This window comes from Solea solea, chromosome 11 (genome assembly GCF_958295425.1).
Source record: "Solea solea chromosome 11, fSolSol10.1, whole genome shotgun sequence".
NCBI classification, from domain to species: domain Eukaryota; kingdom Metazoa; phylum Chordata; class Actinopteri; order Pleuronectiformes; family Soleidae; genus Solea; species Solea solea.
In genome coordinates this window covers 9,570,337-9,591,251 of record NC_081144.1, presented here as the reverse complement: position 1 = coordinate 9,591,251, position 20,915 = coordinate 9,570,337, and the positions used below count along the sequence as shown (strand labels likewise).

Sequence of the window (20,915 nt, the reverse complement as noted above, 5' to 3'; positions counted from 1 at the left end):
ACTAAAAAATATGGTATTTAACTTTATTTTATTTTATTTTATTTATTGTATGATTAGAACCTAATCATACTGCAACATGTTCATCCTGCGGGCCAGATTTGACACTCTGGTGGGCCGGTTCTGGCCCGTGGGCCATATGTTTGACACCCCTGATGTAAAGGGTTAAGAATCCCTACATTTTTGCAAACTAGGGGCCCCCAAACAGCATATTGCAAAGCTAAAAAACTGCCCTGATTAAATCTGTGTTAATTACGGCCACTACGGCACAAGGAAACAGTAAATTATAATAATTATAACAAAATGTGTCCTAGTTCAAACTGAAACTTTCAGCTTTTATCAAAGTGTTTGCTAATCTAGAAAAAGTACAAAAAGTACAAAAAGTCTAATTCTAAATGACACACTGAATAACACACTGAGCTTTCAGCCTTTTATGAGCGACGTCCCAGAAAATGTTTTTACGATTCTTCTGTACACATTCTGTACAAAACCATGTGTGTCCTCCTCACCCCTCTCTTCCCGGAGCTCCTGTTGAAAGAGCTTTCACACATGTACCTGCACGTTAACCCTCCTCAGTCCAGGTCAGAGACAGACTGTCCATTCAAGCAGAGGAGAGCCGAAATGTGGTGCAAAGGTCTCCACAGCAGTCAGATCATTATTGATAGTGTGAACTTAGCAGAGAGTTGTTTGGGAAAATCTGACCATCATCACTGACCAATGGGGAGGAAAGGTTGTTTTTCAATTCAGCCACATTGCATCACTGACAAGTTTTTGTGTTTTGTTTTTTTTAGTTTCTTGCTGTTGAACTTTTACTAATATTAGTAATATTAATATTAATATTAGTGAGTTCGTATTAATCATTTATGATAACTAAACACTAACTAATAATAACTAATATTAGTCAATGGTTTTCTTACTATTAGTTGCTGATTACATCATGACCTTAATTTTAACACAAGTATAATCTTAATGTCAGCAGATATAACATTTACTATGTTATTCTTTAGTATCTTAATATGCTAACATTTAACTGTTCAGCCAAGGCTGATGGTAAGAGGAATTTCCAAGGATTTAAATAAACTAAATCAGTGTGCAAAAGGAAATGTTTACTATGGTTCAATAAAGTCAGAGTTAATTTTATAGTATATTAAGTATGAACCATAAACCTGCTGGTGGCAAAAAAGGAAAGAAAAGGTTATCGTCACAGTCTGTATGTTGTGTCCTCTGCAGAGGATGAGTGTCTGTAATCTGTCTAGACTAGAAGTCTTAAGAAGAAATCACAATGAGCTATTTGTTAAACTGATTAATTACCCAGCAGAACATCTGTGACTCGACATCCTGTGATGTTGGCTATTACAGTGAGTGCTCATGCCAAGTTTCTCTGTGACAAAGATCAGACACATTTCACAAGGTTTTTGTTTGAATGCACATGCTCTTTCACTGCATGTAGGAAATGAGGTCAAAGGACAGAGGCCACACACACACACACACACACACAGAGAGAGAGGGAGAGGGAGAGAGAGAGAGCCTGGTTTCCATAACATCAGAAGACATTACATTGACTTACATTCATTTCCTGGCTACTGGCCTAACCCTAACCTTATTCTAACCATACTGCATATAATTTACGTTATGGGGACTAAACAGATTTAGGTCCTCAAAACATGAGTAATACCTCAATACCTCAATACTGTACATGAGCTGGAGCAGCACAGACTGCTTGATCAGACATCATCTACTGAAACTTATCTCATAATGAACCTTATCTATTAGGGTTAAATAAGCCTCACAGCATCTCCTGATGAGGGTCAATGTGTATAGTAATAAACAACACAACACAAACCAACCGTGTATTGACTTTGTTGATTTATCTGTATTCTACACACAGGATCACTGTGCAGCTGTAAATCTGACACATCCACACTCTGTCTAATGACGCATGCACAGATTTACCGACAGGGATCATTTGCTTCACTTCTCATCCCCATGCCCTTTTACCTAAAAGCCATGAAAAGCAATGGCACAAGAGTCCTCATGAATATGCATTTTGTCTCCACTGTGGGAGTTGACTTGATCCTGGAGGTGTTTAAATGGCACACTCTGCCTCTCATCTTTCTGCCTTCGAATGCCTGATTGGTCTAAACACTGAGAAGTGGGCAGAATTTTGATTTTGTGAGTATGAAGATCTTTCTATCCTTAAATAAACCAGGATATATGGTTTATTTTGCACATAATCTTGTTTAATTATGTGCAAGGAAATGTATGGGTATAATTTAAGTCTTTTATTCATCTACAGACCACTCAAAGTGCACAAATATGAACACCATTACTGAGATCATCCCATTTGCCAAGGAGATGCTGAACCAAAGGCCCTGCTGGGGCATCGTGAAGATCTACACGCTCGGTTCCACCCTGGCTATACTTGGAGTTGTTGGAGGACTTTTGGAAATGCTTTTCCTGCCATTTGAGGGGCAGGAGACTGCTGAGGAGACACCTGTGGAGCTGATCAAGGAGAAGAAGTCAGTGTTGATGTCACACGCCGCCTTTGTTTACGTTGAAGTCACGGATGGGCTGGAGACAGAAGAGATCATGACCAAACACCTGGTGTCTGCTGGGAGGAGAAGCTCAGTCAACCGCTTACATGCTTATTAGAGAAACCCTGCTCTCTTCATGTAAAGGGACAATTACAAGGGTTAATGGCAATATTGGTAAATAACTCACCATGTTTAATTGGTCTCCATAGCAATGCAATTCCCCCTTGACTGAAAAAAAAGTTGTGTGGATAAGTCTGACTGCTGTGCAGCAGGCTCTTGTAAATGTATTTGAATGTGTTGGTAAGCAAATGGAATGTGTGTGAAAGATTTTTATTTTGAACTCTAATAAATCCACTGATGAAAGCCACAATTTTGTATTCTGTATTTTAATACAGTAGAAGCTTTTGATACTAATTTCCTTTATCAATTCATCTGCTGATAATTTTCGATTTGGCATAAAAAAAGAGTCTGCCAATTGGAAACAAGGTGCTTGTTTTTCTCAAACAACTTTTATTTTATTTTCATGAGTAGTTGATAAATGGACTTATTTTGTTTTAAAAATAAATTTGTACTCACAGCATGAGAACAAATGTTAATACGAACGGTCAGTTTTAAGAGCGCACACAGCTCTGTGAAACATTTGTTCATTTAAATTTCTATGAATTAATTGTTTAATTGTTTATTTTTCCTTTACACCCATCAGCCCTAACATTAAACCCATGCAGTTTTCTATCTTTTTTATGTTGTGGCTGTACATGTATACGCACTTTGATCCAATGCAACTGTATTTGTAAAGCACTTTAAAAACAACCATAATGGACCAAAGTGCCGTACAGAGTAATAGATAAAAGGCAGAATAAATAAAAGACATAAAAGCTCATGCAAGGCAATAAGTTACATTGTATAAATATAATTTTAAGCTTATATCGTCCACCTATACTCAATAGATTGGACTCATTTGACCAATCATAGCTGATATTGGTAAGGTTATGAAAAGAATGGTTACTATTCGATTATTACAGTATACCGTATGTATGAGTTGCGTTTCTTCACCGGTGGGAGGCAGCAAAGCACAGATGTGTCCAGTCTGCCGGAAATAAAGACAAAGAATAAGAATTTCCGGTGAGTTGCGGAAACAACGTCACACATTTATATGCCGTGTTTACTAACGGCGGCTAAATTGTGATCATCGGAGATGTAAAATTAAAATTTCTGTGTGGATAAATCTGTTTAATGAAAGGATTAGTGTCCATATAAATAGTGATGGCTGATCCCGCGGTGGCGTCGGGAGCTTCGCTGAATGCAGGAGCGGTAGGAACGAGTTTTTTACTCCCTCGATCATGAACAGGGTGTTAGCTGCTTCAACGTCAGCCTCGTTAAGAAGCTAAAATAACTACAACTGAATTCAGAATGAATATACCGGTGGTTATAGGTTATAAAGTCCGTCACACCACATTATAAACATTTTGTTTATGCGAATGCTGTAATGCATGTTGTGTAAGTTCATGTTGTGTCAGTCTGTGTTCTGTGTACATGTGCTACACACACTGTCTCTCTCAGCCCTGCAACCTGAATATTTCTGATATTTTCTGATCCATAATCAAATACAATGTCACTGTGGACGTCGTTGCGCATGTCAAATATAAATGTACAGGACGAGCTGTTGATAGTGAGACATGGAATGTTATATTTACTCTTCCCTACAAATATGTGCTGCACAATAAATTATATGAGCTACTCTTTAAAATCACCCTCAAACATTACCCGGTACATTCAATTTTCTATAAATATATAGAATATAAAGGAACAATTTGACAGAAACATTAGAACTCTGGGGTTTCTTGTGACTCTGGAACCATTTTCAATTAGAATAAATAGTTTAAAGAATTTGACCTATTAAATAATACAAATTTCTCCAGCAATGGACAATATAAAATTAACCTGCTCATTGTTTTAGCAAAATTTTATATACAGAAAACATTGCCCATCTTTAGTACTTTAAAAAAAAAAAATGATCTGGACATATACCTCAACACAATCTTTATTATATATGTTATATTGTTTTTTTGATTTGCTTTTTCATTTTAATACCATAATGTTTGTTCTTTGTAGCTGACAATAAAGTTTTATAAAAAAAAAAAACAATGCAGCAAACCTAGTGAAGCTGGAAACATGTTTGCATCAGCAACCGCTTACTGTTGACTGCACAATTATATACTTAAAGAAATAAGGTCATGCTAAAAACATTTTGGATTTTGGACTAGCCTTCACACATTCCCTCTGACATTATCATCTGGAACATGTTATCGTCCATATCATCCTCAGAAATCCAGTGTGGACATTATATAGTCGACACTATACGAGAAATTTGTTGTATTCTTGTCCAATGACAATTATTCTTTCTTCTTCTTTTAACAATTATTTTCTCGATTAGTCCAGTAATCCATAAAACGTCAGAAAATATTTTAAGAAATATTGATCAGTGTTTACCAAACCTACAAATGATGATGTTCTGAAAAATCAGAAAGCTTGTTTTAATTGTTTTAAAAAAAAAAACATTTAAAAAAGATTAATCAATTATAAACATAGCACAGAAATTCACTAATTTTAGATACATTCACATTCGAGATGATAATATTTTAGACACAATTTTATTCGGTTTTTAAGGATGACCATGAATTAGGAAAATGCATTAATGTGTGTGACGTGACATATACAGTCCTGCATCTTTCCACATATTCCAGATTCTTGTTTTTCCCTTTTTAATGTTCACATAAATGTACATTCTTAGTTACATGCAAGTACTATTTTTGAAACATTTGTAATTTTAGGTCTGTTTCCTCTGTTTTTACAGTACAGACAGAAGCATCTGTCAATTAACGTTTCTAATTACAAACACTTATAATAAGAAAACGTGTATTCTTTTAATTACCTAAACAATACCATGACTTTTTCTGTCATCCCATGCCTGGTTTCTGTTTCTGGCAGTTACTTCATGATTTTTCTCATGTATTTTCTCTCATGTATTCATAGCGTGGGACTGGTGGTAAAGCAGCATCCAGTCCTGCAGAAAACTACCATCTGGCCAGGCGCCGCACCCTGCAGGTTGTTGTCAGTGCCCTGCTGACCGAGTGTGGCTTCGAGAGTGCAGAGAAAGCAGCGGTGGAGACGCTCACAGAAATGATGCAGAGCTGTATGTATAAATCCTTAAGTGATGCCTTTATACACTGAGAATTTTGATTATTTTTTAAAGCAGACAGTGTATTTAAATATTTGTGTGTATTAAAATTAGAATATAGCACAAGTTTCTCCAGTCAGTTTTCAACAGTTTCTTCCAGCAAATGCAAATGGCAAAAAACAAATACAATGTAGTTTATCTCATAAGGCATTTTCTAATCTTTATAACATAGCCATCAAGGCTGCACAGTTTCCCACAGTGTTGATACATTTAACCCTGGATCACCAACAATATCTAATCCTTTCTTCCTAGGGCCATAAACTGCATCCCGAGAAGGTTTCATTTCAATTTGCTTTCAACATTTAGAATTATGTTTTTCACAAATGGACAAACACACAGAGCAATGAAAGGGAGAAAACCAAAACGGGGCAAAGTTCATGTCTATGAAAAAGTGGCAGAATTAAGAATTGTCAAAAAAAAGAAAGAATTAAGAATTGTCGAAAAAAAGAAAGAATAATAGGATGTATGATTTGTCCATACCTTGAGTTACTGTAGCACCATTCTTGCAAAAACAATTTTATTCTAACCTTTTTTAAGTAATTGACTCCACACTTTTCTACAACACAATGTTTGGTCTTTTCCAGATGTAACTGAAATAGGTCGCTGTGCCAAAGCCTATTGTGAGCACACAGCCAGAAGTCTTCCAACCCTGTCTGATACAGTGGTCACACTCATCGAAATGGGTAAGTCCAAGAGGAGAGGGATGTGTAATACAGTTCTAATGCAAAATAAAACCAGTAACATCATTTAAATCTTTTTGTGTCGCTGCAGGTTTTAATGTCGAAACACTGCCTGTGTATGCAAAAAGGTCTCAGAGGATGGTTATAACTGCCCGTAAGTATGCGTCTAACACTTTGGTTATAAAAAAATGTATAATTACTTTTTTGTCACATTTTGGACGACATACTAAACTATGACATTTTGGTCACATTTTAGATGACATACTAAACTAAGACGTTTTGTTCACATTTTGGACGACATACATACTATGACATTTTTATCAAATTTTGGACGACATACTAAACTATGACATTTTTGTCACATTTCGGACGACATACTAAAATATGACTTTTTTGTCAAATTTTGGACAACATACTAACCTATGACTTTTTTGTCACATTTTGGACGACATACTAAACTATGCCATTTTTGTCACATTTTGGACGACATACTAAACTATGACTTTTTTGTCAAATTTTGGACGACATACTAACCTATGACTTTTTTGTCACATTTTGGACGACATACTAAACTATGACTTTTTTGTCACATTTTGGACGACATACTAAACTATGACATTTTTGTCAAATTTTGGACGACATACTAAACTATGACATTTTTGTCACATTTTGGACGACATACTATACTATGACTTTTTTGACTGATTTTGGACGACATACTATACTATGACATTTTTGATTGATTTTGGACGACATACTATACTATGACATTTTTGATTGATTTTGGACGACATACTATACTATGACTTTTTTGACTGATTTTGGACGACATACTATACTATGACTTTTTTGTCACATTTTGGATGACATACTATACTATGACATTTTTGTCACATTTTGGACGACATACTAACCTATGACATTTTTGATTGATTTTGGACGACATACTATACTATGACTTTTTTGTCACATTTTGGATGACATACTATACTATGACTTTTTTCACATACTGTAAAAATGTCGTATCATACTATACTATGAAATTTTTGATTGATTTTGGACGACATACTTTACTATGACTTTTTTGACTGATTTTGGACGACATACTATACTATGACATTTTTGATTGATTTTGGACGACATACTATACTATGACTTTTTGATTGATTTTGGACGACATACTATACTATGACATTTTTATTGATTTTGGACGACATACTATACTATGACTTTTTTGACAGATTTTGGACGACATACTATACTATGACTTTTTTGACAGATTTTGGACGACATACTATACTATGACATTTTTGATTGATTTTGGACGACATACTATACTATGACTTTTTTGACTGATTTTGGACGACATACTATACTATGACATTTTTGACTGATTTTGGACGACATACTATACTATGACATTTTTGACTGATTTTGGACGACATACTGTACTATGACTTTTTTGTCACATTTTGGATGACATACTATACTATGACTTTTTTCACATACTGTAAAAATGTCGTAAAGACATACTATACTATGACATTTTTGATTGATTTTGGACGACATACTATTCTATGACATTTTTGACTGATTTTGGACGACATGCTATACTATGACTTTTTTCACTGATTTTAGACGAGACTATACTACGACTTTTTTGACAGATATTGGACGACATACTATACTATGACATTTTTGATTGATTTTGGACGACATACTATACTATGACTTTTTTGACTGTATTTGGACGACATACTATACTATGAAATTTTTGATTGATTTTGGACGACATACTATACTATGACATTTTTGATTGATTTTGGACGACATACTATACTATGACTTTTTTGACTGATTTTGGACGACATACTATACTATGACATTTTTGATTGATTTTGGACGACATACTATACTATGACATTTTTGATTGATTTTGGACGACATACTATACAATGACTTTTTTCACTGATTTTGGACGACATACTATACTATGACATTTTTGATTGATTTTGGACGACATACTATACTATGACTTTTTTGACTGATTTTGGACGACATACTATACTATGACTTTTTTGTCACATTTTGGATGACATACTATACTATGACATTTTTGTCACATTTTGGACGACATACTAACCTATGACTTTTTTGTCAAATTTTGGACGACATACTATACTATGACTTTTTTGACAGATTTTGGACGACATACTATACTATGACTTTTTGATTGATTTTGGACGACATACTATACTATGACATTTTTGTCAAATTTTGGACGACATACTATACTATGACTTTTTTCACATACTGTAAAAATGTCGTATAGACATACTATACTATGACATTTTTGATTGATTTTGGACGACATACTATACTATGACATTTTTTACTGATTTTGGACGACATACTATACTATGACTTTTTTGACTGATTTTGGACGACATACTATACTATGACATTTTTGTCTGATTTTGGACGACATACTATACTATGACTTTTTTGACAGATTTTGGACGACATACTATACTATGACTTTTTTGACAGATTTTGGACGACATACTATACTATGACATTTTTGATTGATTTTGGACGACATACTATACTATGACTTTTTTGTCACATTTTGGATGACATACTATACTATGACTTTTTTCACATACTGTAAAAATGTCGTATCATACTATACTATGAAATTTTTGATTATTTTTGGACGACATACTTTACTATGACTTTTTTGACTGATTTTGGACGACATACTATACTATGACATTTTTGATTGATTTTGGACGACATACTATACTATGACTTTTTGATTGATTTTGGACGACATACTATACTATGACATTTTTATTGATTTTGGACGACATACTATACTATGACTTTTTTGACAGATTTTGGACGACATACTATACTATGACTTTTTTGACAGATTTTGGACGACATACTATACTATGACATTTTTGATTGATTTTGGACGACATACTATACTATGACTTTTTTGACTGATTTTGGACGACATACTATACTATGACATTTTTGACTGATTTTGGACGACATACTATACTATGACATTTTTGACTGATTTTGGACGACATACTATACTATGACTTTTTTGTCACATTTTGGATGACATACTATACTATGACTTTTTTCACATACTGTAAAAATGTCGTAAAGACATACTATACTATGACATTTTTGATTGATTTTGGACGACATACTATTCTATGACATTTTTGACTGATTTTGGACGACATGCTATACTATGACTTTTTTCACTGATTTTAGACGACAGACTATACTACGACTTTTTTGACAGATATTGGACGACATACTATACTATGACATTTTTGATTGATTTTGGACGACATACTATACTATGACTTTTTTGACTGTATTTGGACGACATACTATACTATGAAATTTTTGATTGATTTTGGACGACATACTATACTATGACATTTTTATTGATTTTGGACGACATACTATACTATGACATTTTTATTGATTTTGGACGACATACTATACTATGACTTTTTTGACAGATTTTGGACGACATACTATACTATGACATTTTTGATTGATTTTGGACGACATACTATACTATGACAGTTTTTGACTGATTTTGGACGACATACTATACTATGACTTTTTTCACTGATTTTATACGACATACTATACTATGACTTTTTTGACAGATTTTGGACGACATACTATACTATGACTTTTTTGACAGATTTTGGACGACATACTATACTATGACTTTTTTGACAGATTTTGGACGACATACTATACTATGACATTTTTGATTGATTTTGGACGACATACTATACTATGACAGTTTTTGACTGATTTTGGACGACATACTATACTATGACTTTTTTCACTGATTTTATACGACATACTATACTATGACTTTTTTGACAGATTTTGGACAACATACTATACTATGACTTTTTTGACAGATTTTGGACGACATACTATACTATGACTTTTTGATTGATTTTGGACGACATACTATACTATGACTTTTTTGACAGATTTTGGACGACATACTATACTATGACATTTTTGATTGATTTTGGACGACATACTATACTATGACAGTTTTTGACTGATTTTGGACGACATACTATACTATGACTTTTTTCACTGATTTTATACGACATGCTATACTATGACTTTTTTGACAGATTTTGGACGACATACTATACTATGACTTTTTTGACAGATTTTGGACGACATACTATACTATGACTTTTTGATTGATTTTGGACGACATACTGACATTTTTGTCAAATTTTGGACGACATACTATACTATGACTTTTTTCACATACTGTAAAAATGTCGTATAGACATACTATACTATGACATTTTTGATTGATTTTGGACGACATACTATACTATGACATTTTTGACTGATTTTGGACGACATACTATACTATGACTTTTTTGACTGATTTTGGACGACATACTATACTATGACATTTTTGTCTGATTTTGGACGACATACTGAACTATGACTTTTTTGATTGATTTTGGACGACATACTTTACTATGACATTTTTATTGATTTTGGACGACATACTATACTATGACTTTTTTGACAGATTTTGGACGACATACTATACTATGACATTTTTGATTGATTTTGGACGACATACTATACTATGACAGTTTTTGACTGATTTTGGACGACATACTATACTATGACTTTTTTCACTGATTTTATACGACATACTATACTATGACTTTTTTGATTGATTTTGGACGACATACTATACTATGACATTTTTGATTGATTTTGGACGACACACTATACTATGACATTTTTGATCGATTTTGGACGACATACTATACTATGACATTTTTGATTGATTTTGGACGACATACTATACTATGACTTTTTTGACTGATTTTGGACGACATACTATACTATGACATTTTTGATTGATTTTGGACGACATACTATACTATGACAGTTTTTGACTGATTTTGGACGACATACTATACTATGACTTTTTTCACTGATTTTATACGACATACTATACTATGACTTTTTTGATTGATTTTGGACGACATACTATACTATGACATTTTTGATTGATTTTGGACGACACACTATACTATGACATTTTTGATCGATTTTGGACGACATACTATACTATGACTTTTTTGACTGATTTTGGACGACATACTATACTACGACTTTTTTGACAGATATTGGACGACATACTATACTATGACAATTTTGATTGATTTTGGACGACATACTATACTATGACTTTTTTGACTGTATTTGGACGACATACTATACTATGAAATTTTTGATTGATTTTGGACGACATACTATACTATGACATTTTTGATTGATTTTGGACGACATACTATACTATGACTTTTTTGACTGATTTTGGACGACATACTATACTATGACATTTTTGATTGATTTTGGACGACATACTATACTATGACATTTTTGATTGATTTTGGACGACACACTATACTATGACATTTTTGATCGATTTTGGACGACATACTATACTATGACTTTTTTGATTGATTTTGGACGACATACTATACTATGACATTTTTGATTGATTTTCGACGACACACTATACTATGACATTTTTGATCGATTTTGGACGACATACTATACTATGACTTTTTTGTCAAATTTTGGACGACATACTATACTATGACTTTTTTCACATACTGTAAAAATGTCGTAAAGACATACTATACTATGACATTTTTGATTGATTTTGGACGACATACTATTCTATGACATTTTTGACTGATTTTGGACGACATTTGTCATACTATGTCATACCAAAAGTCATACTATGACTTTTTTCACTGATTTTAGACGACAGACTATACTACGACTTTTTTGACAGATATTGGACGACATACTATACTATGACATTTTTGATTGATTTTGGACGACATACTATACTATGACTTTTTTTACTGTATTTGGACGACATACTATACTATGAAATTTTTGATTGATTTTGGACGACATACTATACTATGACATTTTTGATTGATTTTGGACGACATACTATACTATGACTTTTTTGACTGATTTTGGACGACATACTATACTATGACATTTTTGATTGATTTTGGACGACATACTATACTATGACATTTTTGATTGATTTTGGACGACATACTATACAATGACTTTTTTCACTGATTTTGGACGACATACTATACTATGACATTTTTGATTGATTTTGGACGACATACTATACTATGACTTTTTTGACTGATTTTGGACGACATACTATACTATGACTTTTTTGTCACATTTTGGATGACATACTATACTATGACATTTTTGTCACATTTTGGACGACATACTAACCTATGACTGTTTTGTCAAATTTTGGACGACATACTATACTATGACTTTTTTGACAGATTTTGGACGACATACTATACTATGACTTTTTGATTGATTTTGGACGACATACTATACTATGACATTTTTGTCAAATTTTGGACGACATACTATACTATGACTTTTTTCACATACTTTAAAAATGTCGTATAGACATACTATACTATGACATTTTTGATTGATTTTGGACGACATACTATACTATGACATTTTTGTCTGATTTTGGACGACATACTGAACTATGACTTTTTTGATTGATTTTGGATTACATACTATACTATGACATTTTTATTGATTTTGGACGACATACTATACTATGACTTTTTTGACAGATTTTGGACGACATACTATACTATGACTTTTTTGACAGATTTTGGACGACATACTATACTATGACATTTTTGATTGATTTTGGACGACATAGTATACTATGACTTTTTGATTGATTTTGGACGACATACTATACTATGACATTTTTATTGATTTTGGACGACATACTATACTATGACTTTTTTGACTGATTTTGGACGACATACTATACTATGACTTTTTTGTCACATTTTGGATGACATACTATACTATGACTTTTTTGTCAAATTTTGGACGACATACTATACTATGACTTTTTTGACAGATTTTGGACGACATACTATACTATGACTTTTTGATTGATTTTGGACGACATACTATACTATGACTTTTTTCACTGATTTTATACGACATACTATACTATGACTTTTTTGATTGATTTTGGACGACATACTATACTATGACATTTTTGATTGATTTTGGACGACACACTATACTATGACATTTTTGATCGATTTTGGACGACATACTATACTATGACTTTTTTGACTGATTTTGGACGACATACTATACTATGACTTTTTCACTGATTTTATACGACATACTATACTATGACTTTTTGATTGATTTTGGACGACATACTATACTATGACATTTTTGTCACATTTTGGACGACATACTAAAGTATGACCTTTTGGTGTGATTTTGGACGACATACTGAACTATGACTTTTTGGTGCGATTTTGGACGACATACTAAACTATGATTTTTTGTCAAATTTTGGACGACATACTTTTTGACTATGACTTTTTGATGCGATTTTGGACGACATACTAAACGATGACATTTTTGTCCCATTTTGGACGACATACTAAACTATGACATTTTTGTCAAATTTTGGATGACATACTAAACTATTGCTTTGTTTCCCAAATTTTGGACGACATACTAAACTATGACGTTTTGGTGCGATTTTGGACGACATACTAAACTATGACGTTTTGGTCACATTTTGGACGACATACTAAACTATGACATTTTTGTCAAATTTTGGATGACATACTAAACTATTGCTTTTTTTCCCAAATTTTGGACTACATACTAAACTCTGACGTTTTGGTGCGATTTTGGACGACATACTAAACTATGACATTTTTGTCAAATTTTGGACGACATACTAAACTATGACATTTTTGTCAAATTTTGGACGACATACTAAACTATGACCTTTTGGTGTGATTTTGGACGACATACTAAACTATGACATTTTTGTCACATTTTGGACGACATACTAAACTATGATTTTTTTGTCAAATTTTGGACGACATACTTAACTATGACGTTTTGGTGCGATTTTGGACGACATGCTAAACTTTGACATTTTTGTCAAATTTTGGATGACATACTAAATTATTGCTTTTTTTCCCAAATTTTGGACTACATACTCTCTGACGTTTTGGTGCGATTTTGGACGACATACTAAACTATGACTATTTTGACAAATTTTGGACGACATACTAAACTATGACTTTTTGGTGCGATTTTGGACAACATACTTTTTGACTATGACTTTTTGATGCGATTTTGGACGACATACTAAACGATGACATTTTTGTCACATTTTGGACGACATACTAAACTATGACGTTTTGGTGCGATTTTGGACGGCATACTAAACTATGACATTTTTGTCAAATTTTGGACGACATACTAAATTATTGCTTTTTTTCCCAAATTTTGGACTACATACTAAACTCTGACGTTTTGGTGCGATTTGGACGACATACTAAACTATGACTTTTTGGTGCGATTTTGGACGACATACTTTTTGACTATGACTTTTTGATGCGATTTTGGACGACATACTAAACGATGATTTTTTGTCAAATTTTGGACGACATACTAAACTATGACGTTTTGGTGCGATTTTGGACGACATGCTAAACTTTGACATTTTTGTCAAATTTTGGATGACATACTAAATTATTGCTTTTTTTCCCAAATTTTGGACTACATACTAAACTCTGACGTTTTGGTGCGATTTTGGACGACATACTAAACTATGACTATTTTGACAAATTTTGGACGACATACTAAACTATGACTTTTTGGTGCAATTTTGGACGACATACTTTTTGACTATGACTTTTTGATGCGATTTTGGACGACATACTAAACGATGACATTTTTGTCACATTTTGGACGACATACTAAAGTATGACCTTTTGGTGTGATTTTGGACGACATACTGAACTATGACTTTTTGGTGCGATTTTGGACGACATACTAAACTATGATTTTTTGTCAAATTTTGGACGACATACTAAACTATGACGTTTTGGTGCGATTTTGGACGACATGCTAAACTATGAAATTTTTGTCAAATTTTGGATGACATACTAAATTATTGCTTTTTTTCCCAGATTTTGGACGACATGCTAAACTATGACATTTTTGTCAAATTTTGGACGACATACTAAACTATGACGTTTTGGTGCGATTTTGGATGACATACTAAACTATGACGTTTTGGTCAAATTTTTGACGACATACTAAACTATGACGTTTTGGTGCGATTTTGGACGACATACTAAACTATGACTTTTTGGTGCGATTTTGGACGACATACTAAACTATGACATTTTTGTCACATTTTGGACGACATACTAAACTATGACATTTTTGTCAAATTTTGGATGACATACTAAATTATTGCTTTTTTTCCCAAATTTTGGACTACATACTAAACTCTGACGTTTTGGTGCGATTTTGGACGACATACTAAACTATGACTATTTTGACAAATTTTGGACGACATACTAAACTATGACTTTTTGGTGCGATTTTGGACGACATACTAAACTATGACATTTTTGTCACATTTTGGACGACATACTAAACTATGATTTTTTTGTCAAATTTTGGACGACATACTAAACTATGACGTTTTGGTGCGATTTTGGACGACATGCTAAACTATGACATTTTTGTCAAATTTTGGATGACATACTAAATTATTGCTTTTTTTCCCAAATTTTGGACTACATACTAAACTCTGACGTTTTGGTGCGATTTTGGACGACATACTAAACTATGACTATTTTGACAAATTTTGGACAACATACTAAACTATGACTTTTTGGTGCGATTTTGGAGGACATACTAAACTATTACTTTTTTTTCTCAAATTTTTGATGGCATATTAAACTATGACATTTTTGTCACATTCACACACACATCACATTCCCACAAACACAAGAAGATGCTGCTTTTTTTGATAATGTTTAATTGTATGAATTTCAGCTCCAGTGACAAACCAACCTGTGACCCCCAGAGCGCTTTCAGCTGGACAGAAACGCACACATCCAGCTCATATCCCGGGTCACTTCCCAGAGTTCCCTGACCCTCACACTTACATCAAAACACCAGTGAGTCAGAACTCTGTATCTGAAGTTTATTTTACAGGATGATGATTCTCCCTGACCCTTGATCCTTGATTGACAAACCCTTGATTGACCCCCTGACCCAACGTCGCTGTCGTAGCATCAAACCTCATGTGTGTTTGTTTTTTGCAGACATTCAGAGAGCCAGTGTCAGACTATCAAGTGGTGAGAGAGAAGGCAGCGACACAGAGGAGAGACGTAGAGCGAGCACTCACACGCTTCATGGCCAAGACCGGCGAAACTCAGAGCCTCTTCAAAGACGACATCACTGCCTTCCCTTGTGAGTTTTCTTCAATCTTTCTCTAAGCTGACCTTTATTTCATGTTTTGTCAAGGTATTCAAAACATGTTGTTTAAAACCTCTGCATCTTTATTGTCAGTGATCGCAGCACGGCCGAGCACCATTCCATACCTCAGTGCCCTCCTGCCATCTGAGCTGGAACTGCAAACCCTGGAGGAGACAGATTCCTCTGAGCAGGACGATCAGACGGACAACGAGAACACAACAGGAAACATCATCAATGTAAGTTTCAGTACCTGGAACTTGCCCAGTGTCAGCTTTCTGTGGAGTTCCTTATGTGTTCTTTAAATTATTGTTCGTTGGTAGCACTGAAATATTAATTTTTCAATTCATTTTCAAATCTGAAATTGAAATGTCATAGTCAGGAAATCCCAACAGCTGCAATTAAAGTTGCAAGTTAAAGTTAGCAGTGGTTTATGTTTTATGCAAATGCAATTCATACAGTACCTATAAGAAACAATCTTGTTCTACACATCATACTCTACAGACTGAAGAAAACATTAGTACTTGACTCAGTGAACCTGACGCTCAGACATGATCTTTTCCCGTCAGCGGATTTTCACAAAATATTGGATGTAATCTAAATTTGATATGTATGTTAGCGTGCACTCAAACGATTACCTACGACAATCATTTGTCTTCTTTCCTCACCAGGATGACCCGGGTGCAGACAAAGAGAACTCCATGCTTCCTCCCAGTGGTGGTGTTCCGTCCACAAAGTCCAGCGAGGACAACGTGATTGATAACCCGTACCTCCGGCCCGTAAAGAAACCCAAAGTGCGGAGGAAGAAATGAGTCGGGACCCGCCTGAATCTAACAGACTCACACTTGCTGCCGTAGTCAGAGGAGTGGCCCCGTGCTTTGTTAGCTGGGACAAATGGCTGCTTTTTCTCAAGACGGGGACCAGTGCTGCTGTAGATTCTGGCAGACTGACGGACTCATGAGTGATTTCCTTTGTATTAGCTGTCTTTTTCTTTTTTTTTTCAGGAAGCACTGGCTTTGTTTAAAAATGTTGTAAGCAACATCCTTGTGTAATATACATACAAACAGACATTTTGTGAATAAAGAAAAAAAGAGTTTCTTTTTTAAAAAAAAAATTCAAACTTGTGACATTGGTTTTAGTCTGGGTTACATATGACTTTAGGAAGGAAAACGATAAGACGGACACAGTCTTATGTTTTTAAGAGTTAATAGTACAAACTCAGGTAGGCCACTCTGCTTCTCTGCTTCAGAAACACCTTTTCATCATGAAGCTGAAACACAAAAATCACAAGAAATAGTTGATGATTTATAACAAAACACACAATGAATTTATCCCATCTTAAATGTTACTGTTTAAATCAAAATTATTTAAATTTTAAAGGAGGAATTTGACGTTTGTGCAGCATTACACGAACAATCGATACCACTGAGGTCTCTGATCATCGACAGAGCATTTGACAGGAAAATGTCATAACTACCTCAGCAAAAAACTAAATAAGCAGATATCATAAAATGCTGAGCCACTTTGAACCAGCTCCTGACTCTGAATTAGAAAATATTGTGATCCCAACATGAAACTGCCTCTTCATGACATCTGACAACTATTACTATACTTCAATATTTAATGCTTACTGTGCCATTTTCTAATGTATTGTGACATTTTCAGGCCATTTTAATAAATTCATTTTATAATAAATGAAATGTTTCCTTATAGAATACATTGATAAAGTGATGACATTTGATAACCTTCTATGACTGGCTATAACCATAACTCAAGAGCTGAAATTGTGGCTGTAATTCATCAATAACTTGCCAACTGAAAGTTGTGCACTTTAGCTTGAAATCTGAGTGTTCATGTATAACCTGCTGCTTCTTTATAAAGTGTGGTTTATATTTATGAATTAACATTAAGAGCAAATGCACAGAGTTGGGACTTGTTTACTCACCATCACCCTGAGGGACTTCTTCTCAAGCTGAGGCAGTCTGAACCGGTCTGGACTCCCAAAGCACATTGGCCAGCTCACCTTCCTGTTTGTCACTACATCATGTTTGTAGGTCCCAGGTCTGCGTACAAAAATGACACGTGTCATTGCAGTTTAACAGTGATCCACTGGAGTCGGGGGTCTTTCAGGGGCTTGTTTCAGTGAGGCTGCACAATTAAACCACGCTGCATCCTTAATGTCAAACTGAGAAATGAACAAACACAGTGAGAATAGGTCGTCTAAATATAATTGGTTGTGTGAGCATGTGATAAATCATTTCTGGTTTCATATTCTTATCCTAACACTTGCAATTTGCAGGCCACAATGAAAAGGACATTTAAAAAAAAAAAGTGAAGACATTTCCAATTTTTTGGGAAAAAAAGTGAGAAATGAAGAAAGAACCAGGAGGATCAGAGTCAAAGAAGTGTCAAAGCACCCTATGTTTGGGAGGCGATTTGCTGCACAGCACAATCATCGCCGTCTTAAACTCTCCTAAAAGAGATGGAGGATATCAGTCCTGTACTGTAATGTAAGGTGTGTTTTTTTTCTGTATTTATTTTGAGGAACCTGTGTTTGATTTAAGCCTAGATGCTTCAAAGGGATAATGATACAATAAATAGTTTCATAAGTGTTTTTGTGGATCTTTTTGTTGACGAGGAGATTTTTCACATACTGCACTAAGGATGTCCTATGACACTCTGCCTGGACCTTTTCTAGCTCTGGACTGGAGCTGTGTGTGTGTGTGTGTGTTTCTCTGTGTCTTCTTACCCTGGACTGGTCTCAGCTGTACCTGTCCTGGTCTCGAACCTCCGTGTAGTTGAGTTGAACGGTGTTTTTCCAGGAGGGGGGATTGTGGACTGGCTTTGATCCTGCTGGTACTGCTGAGGTGAAGGGGTCGAGTTCTGGTGATAAAGCATGTGAAGATATTTAAAATTACGCGCCACGTCTTAAGCGGAGTAACCGTGACATTTCATATTGCACTTGTTGGGTGACAGGACGACAAATTCTTCTTTTAGTCATTTTCTGTACATGGAAAGGTGTAAGTAATCGTGCCATCCACATTATATTATATGAGGGTAAACAATTTAAGCTTTCCACTAGAAACAAAAACACTATGTGTAAAATCAGTGCCACATGGACACATTATGGTTAATGACTGCTCAAGGATGATCAAGCAGGTAAAATAAAAATAAAAATAAAAATAAAAAACACTACCTTGTCATCAGGCAGAAATCGTGCAGCAGTCCTTGCAGAGAGACCATATCCTCTCACACTGCCCGGTGTCTTCTGCAGGTTATAAATGATGGTGTCATACTGCAATGAGAATACATAGCAGGTTTCCTGTCATGTAATGGGATCACTTCAGCATCACCTAGCAAACAAACCAATACAGTGACGATAATAGTGATGGCGGTACATTAACCACAAACAAAAACCAAAAGTAAAAACTATACCGCTTCAGCCACATACCTCGTGGTTGTCATAGGAACCAGGACCAACAAGCAGAGCTTGCTGTCGTGGCATTTGGTTTCCCAGTCTGTCAGGTGCGTAATGGAGGGGGAAGAGTTTCCTCTCCTGTCTGCTGCCAAAGACTGTTTTCCGAACAGGAGCCACTGACATTGTAAAAATGATGATGGGGGGGCAACAAATAACCGCTATTACTACAACAACTACTACTGCTAGTATGAGCTAAATGAACGGGGAAGTAAAGTTACACCCACACATAGATAGCGTCGCCTCAAACTGCCATGGCATTTGTGTGTTGACATGTAACCCTGGCAACCGACTTGCTGACTTGATGGCATTTCCTTGAAAAAAAAGAGATATATATATATATATATATAACTCAGAAGACTTGAGTTATATACACACACACACATATATGTATATATATATATATACACATATATGTATATATATATATATATACACGTTTATTTAATATCTAATAAATGAGTTAAATGTAATATATATATTACATATACAGTACATATATGTATATATACACATATATATTACATTCAATCAAT

At 34.5% G+C, this 20,915-nt stretch overlaps 3 protein-coding genes across 3 annotated transcripts; 2 read left to right on the top strand and 1 right to left on the bottom strand.

Annotated features, from left to right (window-relative positions):
- Positions 1-2,313: 2,313 nt before the first annotated feature.
- LOC131468197 (G0/G1 switch protein 2-like) lies at positions 2,314-2,649 on the top strand. Its single transcript, XM_058642200.1, has one exon. It carries the CDS (start codon positions 2,314-2,316, stop codon positions 2,647-2,649), a length of 336 nt encoding a protein of 111 aa, XP_058498183.1.
- Positions 2,650-3,666: 1,017 nt separating this feature from the next.
- taf8 (TAF8 RNA polymerase II, TATA box binding protein (TBP)-associated factor) lies at positions 3,667-18,291 on the top strand. Its single transcript, XM_058644195.1, has 8 exons — positions 3,667-3,842; positions 5,565-5,724; positions 6,354-6,452; positions 6,541-6,603; positions 16,482-16,606; positions 16,754-16,901; positions 17,001-17,143; positions 17,576-18,291. Exons 1-8 carry the CDS (start codon positions 3,795-3,797, stop codon positions 17,714-17,716), a joined length of 927 nt encoding a protein of 308 aa, XP_058500178.1. The 5' UTR covers positions 3,667-3,794; the 3' UTR covers positions 17,717-18,291.
- LOC131469237 (protein pitchfork-like) lies at positions 18,085-20,639 on the bottom strand. Its single transcript, XM_058644196.1, has 5 exons — positions 20,356-20,639; positions 20,101-20,199; positions 19,654-19,787; positions 18,850-18,967; positions 18,085-18,174 (listed from the first exon to the last, which is right to left on the bottom strand). Exons 1-5 carry the CDS (start codon positions 20,503-20,505, stop codon positions 18,109-18,111), a joined length of 567 nt encoding a protein of 188 aa, XP_058500179.1. The 5' UTR covers positions 20,506-20,639; the 3' UTR covers positions 18,085-18,108.
- Positions 20,640-20,915: the final 276 nt, after the last annotated feature.